Source organism: Cariama cristata, unplaced genomic scaffold, assembly GCF_000690535.1.
Source record: "Cariama cristata isolate BGI_N322 unplaced genomic scaffold, ASM69053v1 scaffold11543, whole genome shotgun sequence".
Lineage (NCBI taxonomy): Eukaryota > Metazoa > Chordata > Aves > Cariamiformes > Cariamidae > Cariama > Cariama cristata.
In genome coordinates, this window is record NW_009608954.1 from 1 (window position 1) to 10,650 (window position 10,650).

A 10,650-nucleotide genomic window follows, 5' to 3' on the forward strand; every position below is an offset into this window, starting at 1 on the left:
CAATTGCTCACCACCAACCGACTGATGCCTAGCCAGTCCCCCAGCCGCAGCCCCTGGCCAAATTTTGCCCTAGTTTATATGCTGAGCATGAGATCATATGGTATGGAATATCCCTTTGGTCAGTTGGGGTCAGCTGTCCCAGCTGTGTCCCCTCCAACTTCTTGTGCACCCTGAGTCGACTCGCTGGTGGGGTGGGGTGAGAAGCAGAGCAGCCCTTGATGCTGTGTAAGCACTGCTCAGCAGTAACTAAAACATCCCTGCATTATCAACACTGTTTTCAGCACAAATCCAAAACAACTATGTACTACGAAGAAAATTAACTCTACCCCAGCCAAAACCAGCACAATGTGGAACTCACACTGAAAACCAATACTTGTCTGGCAATGCTGCTGTTTCTCCTTTAAAGAATTCTTGGCTGAGCAGCTGTTTGGGGTGGAGTTATTGCAACAGAAGCTTTCAGTTTCGTTTTTTTTTTTTTTCCCGCCCTCTCTGCTCTTAGAAGAAAGGATATTCAGCAGAATAAAAAGAAAAATAATGTCAGAAGCGAGCAAATTCTGCAAAAATTGGTAAGAGATCTTTCTCCCCTCGTCACCCTTACAAAGCGTGGAGATTTCAAGAGTTTTCTAGGATTTTCCTTAATGTTACCTAGGTCTCCTGGAACGGGGTCGGGTGGTGGGAGAAAGGGAAGAACCACACGGCAGGAGAGGTGTGTGCTAGCCATTAAGTAGTAAACAAAAATATTTTGCATGCATTTTCACATTTCCAGGTTGCTGCTTTCTTGCTGCTTTGCTGTGGAGAGGTTTCTCCCATAACCCTCTCCCATGCTGCATGTTCTCTTTTTACATAATATCACTGTGGGTAATTTTGCAGTATCTGGCAGAGCAGTCAGTGCATGGCCTGTGCCAAACCCAGCAGCTGCCTCAGTTTTCCCCCATGGCTGATGTTTCTTTCTGTTGCTATATTTGCAGTTAAGTGATAAAATACTCATTTTTTTCAGGGTAATCGGCCATCTCTCATAGAACAGAAGGCTGAAGGGGGCCATGAGGATAGTGTAGTTTGGTGTGTCTCAACTAGTAGCTAGGCCATTGCACAGATTATATGAACGAAGACTGTGAAGCACTGCAATTTAAAAAAAAAAAAGAGTCAAACTTAGAATGGTTAAATATGAACTTAGCCTCAATTTTATATTTGGTGACAAAAGAAAACTGATGCTTAGCCTTGCAGAAAGAGAGCTTGTGCATTATGTTCTAAAAGGTTGTAGGGGATGCTTTGAATAAAGCAGTTGATGCACACTGATCAGATGCCTTGGCAGATCTGCTTTGCCTAAAACTTCTGATAGATGTCTCTAACTAATTCTTAAGAACTCTGGTGACAGAGATGACACATTCCCACAGGAAATCCATTCCATTGTGTATCCATCATGATCATGAGAAGCTTCTCCTCATGTCTAAAGCAGGTTTCCTTGAGGCATCTTACCTTCTCTAAGAAAATTAGAAGAGTTCACTACGCCAGGGCTTTTTTGCTGTGGCTGCTCTGTCTTGGGGCTGGGCTGTTTGTAATTTATGTGGCGTCATCCTGGCCATTCCCTCCACATTGAGTGACCAGCAAATATGTTGGGCAGACTGGTTCTGCAGCCTAGACATGATGTCAGAGTTTGGAACAAAGACTAGTGCAGAAAGCCCAAATGGCATCAGGTATTCCGCCTCGCACATCTCCTCGAAGTAGCAGAGCTGGAAGTGTACATGCCCTTTCAGGCATTCTTCCTACTCTTGTAGGCCAGAAAGGTTGCACGGGCTTACCTCCAGCTGCCGTGTCCCAAGGACCATCACTCTCTTGTGTCAGGCATCAGTACCTCCTGCTGCAGGGTCCTGGGCCCACTGCAGTGAAGGCTTTGAAATGACAGAGATACACCTCACCTCCAGTTGCCTGGCACTCTAATGTCTCTGAGCCTGAAGTGAGGGCAGTGAGGCAGACGTCCTAAGACGGGTTCCATAGAATCAGAGTCCCAGGCCCCACTGGCAGAGGAAGTCAGAAAATCAGCTGGTGTGCACGTCAGTCATCCCGAAGATGTTTCAAAGGGAGCAATGGAAGTTTTACACTGCTTAAGGTTTGCACCCGGAAGCTTCTTCAGGACGTCTTACTCAAGGCCTGTTGAACTATATCTCAATTCTTGTCACTAATGTTGTGAACACATCAATTATTAAAATCAAATAAGTGATTTCCCAGATAAACTTAAGTGGCTCGTCCTGGACCAACTGAGCATGGTGACATTTGTGTATCTCAGCTCAGAGGTAACCTTCATCTGAACAGAGCAGCTGCTTGGCTCGGCTACCTTAAATTGACCTGCTGGGAGCCAGAGAGCTGTAAATTTTTTGATGGCTTAGATGACACCCAGAAGAGGGGCCCTTCTTTTCTTTCCACATCTGTAAACAATGTAAACAACAGCCAGAACTTTTTCTTAAACAATTATTGGACAAATAGACCAGGAGCCTCTAGCAGCTGTCCTGTCCCTTTCAGAAGTTTTCCTGGTAATATGGCAGAACAGAATGAGTAACAGAATCCAGTCTCTAAAAGTCTCATTAAGATGAATCGGAAAGACAAATACTTACTTCTAGGTTTTAGGGACAAACCAGTTGAATTGTAACCAGTTGTACTGGGTCTGGCTGGGATGGAGTTAATTTTCTTCATAGCAGCCCCTACAGTGCTGTGGTTTGTATTTGTGGCTAAACCGCTGTTGATAACACACCAGTGTTTTGGCTTTTGCTGAACAGTGCTTGCACAGTGTCAAGGTCTTCTCTTTTTCCCCACTCTGCCCCCCACAGTGAGTAAGCTAGGGGTGAGCAGGAGTCTGGGAGGCGACACAGCTGGGACAGCTGACCCAAACTGACCAAAGAGATATTCCATACGGTATAACCTTTTCAGGAATAAAAACTGCATTAGAGGAAGTAGAACAAGGTTGGGTTATTGCGGGTTTTTTTCGCTTCCAAGATGGCTATTGTTCAAAGACTGGTTGGGCATAAGTATGCCTGTGGGAGGTGGTGAGTGGTGTCATTTTCTTCACTTGTTTCCCGCCCGCCTTCCTTCAAGTATTAACTGTCCTTCTCTCAACCTACAGATTTTCTCACTTCTGTTCTTCCTATTTCCCTCCTGTCCCACTGTGTGTGTGGTGAGATGGTGGTGAGTGAGCGGCTGTGTGGGTGCTTGGCTGCTGACCAGGGTCATCCCACCACACCAGTTCATTTACTCTTCTCTCATTCTCATTTATGTGCTTGGTAGCAAACGAGATGTGTCTGCTGCCAATTTCTCCCTCCATGAGGCCCACTGCTTGCGATTTCTCACTCTCTGTCCAGAATGTGATGAACCAGTTGCCCAAAAGGATATGAAAGACCATCAAACAGAAGCACACAAGCAGGTGAGGAATGCTACATGTTCTTCAGGGTTTTCTTGCAAATAGCAAAAAGCTCTGCCAGCCCTGAAGTGTTATGTTCATGGTACTGTGCTCTATATTAACTAGATTTGAACTTCTGTAATTGTTTGACCAGAAAATCTGTAAGGGTCTGATATGACTCTTCAGGCCTGGTTACAGCACCTTTTGATCTTACTGCACACTCAGCTTAAGAGAATAAAGCTCCTACTGTGGCATTTCAGTGTCCTCAGCAATACAGATTACAGATCAGGTACAGATACATGCTCCTAGTGCTTGTGAGTTAGCCAGAGCCTGCAAGTTAAATTTATTTGATTAGAGGAAGACAGACAGTACCTGATCAGATATAAACCTTGCTTGTACAAAGCTATGATATCAATGCACTTTTTTAACAGAACTGAACTGGCAGAGTAAATTTATCAGCTCTTCATATAGTGAGGCGATAGCTTTTTTGGTATAGCATTAAGAACTCTGTAGCTATGTACTATGTTGAAACATGAATACCCAGGCATGAATTTTTATTCTGTCTTACTAGTTTTATTGTTTTAGCAATTCCATTGATTTCAGTTACTTAACAGAACACGAGTAGCTCTTGTGGCAAACCTACAGAAAACTAGCATACCTCCCATGTTTTCAGAGAGGCTATTATAATTAAGACTAGCTAGATATCAGAACTATACTTTTAAGTTAAACCTCAGTCAAAATTTTGATTGCACACTCTTTATTTCACATCACACTTTGCATTTCACATGGGCACCTTTCCTTGCACAGGATGACAGCTTCCTGCACAATCATCAGATATCTGTTTTCCTCAAAATCTCAACACAGCTCAGGCCTGACAAAGAAACAAAAATTCACCAACAGCTTGTCGATGATTGGGGTGAAAATGACAGGAAGATCATCTCAGCAACTTGAACTTGTATTGGCATATGAAAGCACTAACCATCCTCCTATGCTCTCAATGAACTGCTATATGTTTTGATTGCAGGTCAGATGTAATCTTTGTCACCAAAGCATGCAGCAATACCAGTTGGAGCATCATGAGGTAAGTATGGAGTGCAGTACTTTTTACCTTTTAGGCTGACTCCTTTGGCCAGCTACCAAGAATCACACTAACGGGTTCAACAGCAAAAACATGTAAATCCCTGACTCCTGTCCTGGACTGTGAAGAAACTTAAACCTCTCAACAGTTGCAGTGTTTTGGCATAACTTTTTCCCCTTGTAAATAAATATATCATACGGTGGTTGCCCATCCAGTTGTGATGGGACAGTCTGTTCCAGGAGATAATCTATTACTTTCTCATCCTTGGCACCTCAATCTGATGTTTTTTGAGGGCTTCTCAAAGACAATTCCATCCTGCCCCCACACTCGTATTACCTGCTTTTCCAAAGGTGTGATTATACAAAGTGAGAGTCAAGGAAACAGCTAAGGATGAGATACACAAAAGAATTGGCAGAGGCTAGGAAGTGAGAGCAGCCTGTCCATGCTAGATGTAGTCTATTTCAAGGAACCAAAGCAGTGAAGACACAGCAGGCTTCTCCTGATGGCAGTAGCTGAAGTATTGGAATTTTCTAGGTAGGCTTGTGCTCTGTTGCTAACCTGTACTGACACAGGACATCTTCACTGCTATTGATTCCCATTTTGCTTTATATTGTCTAAATCATCCTAAATTAAAGATAGGCTAGATGGGTGAACTCCTAATACAGCTAAGCCTGCATTTGATTGTGTAGATACCTGTTAAGGAGGGCATTCTTAAACAGTCACTCATTGCTCTCACCCAATGACCTCTTTTAGTATTGACAGAAAATTTGCAATCATTTCCTCTATTCATGTGCAGACCAAGGAATGCCACAAACGAGCAATGAAATGCAAGATCTGTGAGCTTGAAATGCCCTTCAACAAGCTGCAGGAACACCTGAACACCTGTGCCAGCCGAACAGAGTGGTGTTGGGAGTGTAACAAATACATCATGTACAAAGACCAGAACAAACACAAAGATATTTGTCAGAACAGTGGTCTGTCCTACCATAAGGATGTGAACTTTCAAACCAGTGAAGCAGTCACTAATGCAACATTTATTTGCCCCACTGGTAAGCAAAATTCCTCATTGTCATGGACTGGGTCAACTCTGTTAAATCTCAATGAAAATTCTCCTACCTTCTCTACAATTCTCAGTAATCCAGGCTGGAGAGGATTGTTGTTTAACCAACCTCAGTGAAAGGGCCAAGTGTTGCTTCCTATTATGCTGGTTATTGTAAAGCCAGAGTGGTTCCACTGACTGGTAGCTCATTGGCCATGTTCTTTTATGCCTCACTTATATCCTGGAAGTGAAGTTCCTTCTGTCAGAAAAGAAGTAGAACTTCTTCCTCTTTCTACTTGTTGCACAAGAGAAAATACAATTTAGAATTTCCTCCTACTTCATGTATAAAGCCAGTGATGCATACCTTGATTTCTTGAAGTTGAGAGCTTTATTAGGCCTGAGATATTGAACAGAGTATGTCAAGACAAAAAAGTCATGAATCCTGTCCATGATTCCAGAAAAAGGCAGGCATCAGTAGGTGCAGTGGTTGGCAAAATAAACTATAAAGAGCAAAACCTGTGGGGGCTGGAGTGGAATTTCAAATATCCTGAAGTTTGTGAGAAGGGATGGTGGATTGCTTTTGAGTGGTGCCAATAGCAAAATGTAGTCACAGCTCTAATTCCTTCTTGGCCAGTGGAATCAGCATTCTTTGTTTCTCTAGAACCAGTGACCATAACTGGATCTGAGCAGCCTGTCTAGATGCCTACTGTCAGTACTGTGCTTCTCTCCTTTTTTTTTCTTTCTGAAGGTACTGGTGGCAATCTTTGTCGGCAGTGCAATGAGTCATTCCCAGATGACCAATACTCCCAACATCTGGTAAGCACATTTGAAACTGAAGAAGACAATGGTCTGTGCTTAATTTCCAGCCAGGTTATTTCTGTGAAAAGCTATGTATTAGCTAAGAAAGGGAAACGTGTCTTGGCTCTTCAAAGTATAGTTTCATGATACAATGTATTCAGCTGAAGCATCACTGTCAGGTGGTGTCCACTGTCTCTCCCCATGACAGACATCTGTCACAAATCACAACATAGCACATAGGTGGGTGTAATGCCAATCTGCACCTCATTGTGCATACTGTCTTTTAACAGAATAAATGCAGTGCAGCCCATAAGCTGACAAAAGTTCTTGCTGGCCAGTCAACTTCAAAACTCAGCAGTGATCCACCACCGTCATCTTCTTCCCTGGCTCCCTCTTCTTGCTCCGAGAATGCAAAGGCATGGAAAGATGTCCGTCCCAAAGGGAAAGAAGGGGACCAGCCATTGACCTCCAAAACCTTGCTTAAACCCCCAAAGAACAAAAAGATTGGCTTTCCCTCTCCCACAAGAGGAGGACTTTCCACATCACCTCAAGACCTTAAAGACACTCAGTCTTTTGACATGCTGGTGACCTGTGCCCATTGCAACATTCTTCTGCCACTTCCAACCCTTCGGAAACATGAGGTGAGAAGTGACACATTGGACTCGGCCTCTTACATGCAAAGGGACATATCTAGAGAGTCATTAATTATCTCCACACTGCCTGGGGTCCCAGTGCCCGTTTCTGGATTCCATAGCTTCTTGAAATGCTGGCCATAGGTACACTCTCTCTGTAAAGCGTGGAATTTGTTAATTCCATTGACTATTTATGCTCACATCTACACAAACAAGATCCATTGCCTGCCTAAGTTTTAGGAAAATAAGAACCATGACTCAAGCTGTTAATTTTAAGCTCAAATCCTGGAAAGTCTTCAGCAACTTTCCTCATTTGCTGAAGGCTGATATTGTTCCTGCTAAGCAAATAGTATGATTATATGTCAGCTGCATCAGGGATGGAGCTCTAGATAATTTCCATCCCAACAAGGGGGCCCAGTTGCCTCCCTAGTGAATATGATTGCATGTTGAATATATGTTAAATTCTCCTCTGATATGACCGTTACTTACTTTTCTAGGTCAAATGTCTATGTTTGACATCTTTGAAAAATGCTAGAATGAAACAAAAATCAAGCCATGGAGAAAAAGGTACTGCAGAATTTCAGAAATTTAGAACAGAATTCATCATTTGGGATTATTCTGCCTTGGGTTAATAGGAACAATGGGATATTTTGCAGAGGAAGTAAGTCTAGAAAAGCTGATACTCAGAATATCACAAAACTCTTTAGATTCTAACACACAGTAGGTTTCCATGAGGTTGCATGAAGCAAGTGTTGCTTCAGAGCCAGTATGTTTTCAGTTTCTTGATTCAGACTAACAAGTATATTGCCTCTCAAATTATGCTATGTTGAACAGTGCAGTACCTTCCCTACTGTAAGCAGAGATCACCACAAAAGATTACACAGAACAGATGTTCTGTCCCAGATCTGTCTGCTCCAATACTGAATGGAGACTTAAAGAATAGTTTCAGAAGACAAGAAGGTTTTTTTTCTCTTTTTCTCTTCTCCCCCCTATTTTTTCTCCATAGTAAAAATTGCATATTCAGTAGAAGTATTGATATAATTATGCCATGCAATACCTCCGGTTAAGCTTGCACTGATCCATAGGCAGTATGTAAGTTAACCCTGTCCCAGACAGGCTGCGAATCCCAACACTTCTATCTTTGCTAAATATCTCCATCTGCTTTTCAGTTCCTAAGCAGTATTTTTTCCTCTCAGTCCAATTAATGAATCGAAACTGAAAGCAGTTGTTCTCAACCTGTCCTTTCTTCTACTTGGTTCAGTAATTGAGGTATTACTTCTCCCTGTAAAACTTTCCTCTCCTGGTAAATTAAAGAGAGAAAGCACCAAAGTGAGAAATAGGAGGTTTGTCTATTTTTTGAATTACAGGACTCTAGTCTTGAAATAAAAGTAAGTACATGGTAATTACATGGAGTATTTGACTTGCATTGTGGTTTTTTATATTGTTCAACTGAGTGATGACATAGCAAGGATGTAAAACTGAAACTTTAAAAACACTCATAACTAACTGGGCTTGCTTTGTTTTACAGAAGACTCTTTCTACAGCAGTCATGATTAAATCTGGAAATAGAGGCATGTCTTCAGATTGAAGCTTCAGCTGAGCTTTAGCAAAAGGCACTGAAAGTGTGACAGCTTTATCGACAAATAAAAGTGACTTGCTACTCTGGAATAAGAGCAAAGAGTGACAGATTTTTATTCCTTATCAAGAGAGGCATTTAAAAGGTTTCACGAGAAAACTGTAAAAGTGATGGTGGCTCAACAGCTGTTGTAATTTCAAATATTTCTGTGTAAGCTTGCCTTAGGAATGTACTTTTTCCACCCACTTCAGCAGAGAGAGAAGCTTATTTAAAAATGTTTGTTCTAGTGGAGAGAAAGAAATAAGGAATTCAAAATTCCTTGTCATGTTGAGTGCCACCAATTCCCCTTGCCCTCACTGAGAGCTGAGACCTTAGTGTTTTTCAGGGCATGGCCCAGTGACATTAGAAAATGTTAAAACCTGCTGTCCTTCACTTCAGTGAACCACTGAACCTAGGGCTAGCACAAACAGCTTAGTCTCGGAAGGTTGCAGACACATCCAAGGATAACTGAGGGTGTTCATCTTTTGATATACAAATGGAAACTGATAGAGCCCAATGGTGGAAAAGTTAAACATGAAGAGTGAGTGGATGCTTTATGCTAATGTCTGTGAACATTTGTGAAGCAGCCTTTGCTGCTTGGCATCTTACATCAATAAACACTAAAACATGTTAACAGAACAGTTTTACTGCAAGGTGCCATTTTTCTCTCATCCACCATTAGCAGTATTCAGTCTTACAAGCTGATGGCTGGAACTGATGTACATAAGCTGACCTATAATTTGTGTAACATCTTACTTCTCAGATCCAAACTTCTTGATATCTGCATTGTTTATGTGCAAGCACACATGGGATGTGAAGTCAGGCTGAGTTCACAAACTCAGTGATTCAGCAAGGGCGCAAGGTTCATTTATGCGTATCTGAGGCGTATCTATATGGGCAGGACTGAGCTGAAATGCACCAATGGATGTTCCAAGGGTAGATACGTCCAGCCTTGTAACCACTGGGCTAGTGCCAGCACTGTGAGTGGGACAGCAGCTGGTGCTGTGGCCTGACAAGTGTTAGTGACTTCTGAGGCAACCTCAACCTTATAGGCACTGTTTGTAACAATCATCAGCTTTTCCTGCATGCATTCAGACCTCATTAATCTGAACCTGAAATTCTGCTCCTCAAAGGCCAAGAGTGGATAACTTCACTCCTTGTCTGTCCCAGATGTTTTGCTGATCAGTTTCTAGTGAATTGCATTTGAAACTTGCAGGAGTACTCTGACCACATTTAAGAAGGGATTTTCAAACACAATCTAAGTGCTCTCACTGAGGTTTATTTTAAGCTTTAAAAAAAATGGTTCTGAATTTCTGGTAAGCAAGTCTAACATTGAACATGGTGCTATGAAACAGAATTTTCTGTATTTGTGGGCGGAGGAAAGGGCTATGAAAGCATGTCCGTTAAAGCTGTATCACTCTATGCATAAATTTATCCTCTTTTATTCTGCACTCTTAGACTTCCACATAGTTTAATATTCTTATTATTCTTTGATACACATCACAGCAATGGACTTGATGGATCTCCATACAAGCATAAGCTCTCTCACTCTGTTGTGCAGTTTGGGGTCTGTACAGGTTCCAGCAAAGCTGGGCTTGCCAGGCCTGACCGGAACTCTTTCTTTATTGTTCTTCAATGTCTGTTTGAAGAGGGGTGGTAAACATAACATGGTCTGAAGAGAGTCCACAGTAAATGTGTAAAACAAGTTTGGAGACAAACTAGGCAGGCAGCTCATGCTCCACAATCGAAATCTTTATAGAGAAAGACAGGAAAACATTTTCATCCCTTTTGAAAAGGAACTTTGAAAGCTTTGCTGCCCAAATGCAAAGGAGATGCTTTGCGCTGAGAAACAGGCCAGTTTACCGGACAGGACAACAAATGGGCAGGAACGGGCAGGTGAGGGGCTGGTGATCACAAGACAGCTGCAGGGTCAGGGGCTGGCCTGACCGCCACGGGGTCACATCATGTGCTGCGAGACAGGGACCACAGCGGCTGTGTCTGAAAACTGTCACAAAACTTACATGAGAGCACAGGGCCAGCTCCATCCTTACAACCCCTTTCTTAGGGTGGGGTGGGGAGAAGGCCTAGCCTATTAAACAG

At 42.5% G+C, this 10,650-nt stretch overlaps 1 protein-coding gene across 1 annotated transcript; it reads left to right on the plus strand.

Annotated features, from left to right (window-relative positions):
• Positions 1–534: 534 nt before the first annotated feature.
• Positions 535–7,502, plus strand: XAF1 (XIAP associated factor 1; the record flags this gene model as incomplete). Its single annotated transcript, XM_009697351.1, has 7 exons — positions 535–566; positions 3,277–3,412; positions 4,413–4,469; positions 5,263–5,515; positions 6,254–6,321; positions 6,594–6,944; positions 7,433–7,502. Coding segments are annotated over exons 1-7 (967 nt in total), but the record flags the coding sequence as incomplete, so codon positions are not given.
• Between the last annotated feature and the right edge of the window lie 3,148 nt (positions 7,503–10,650).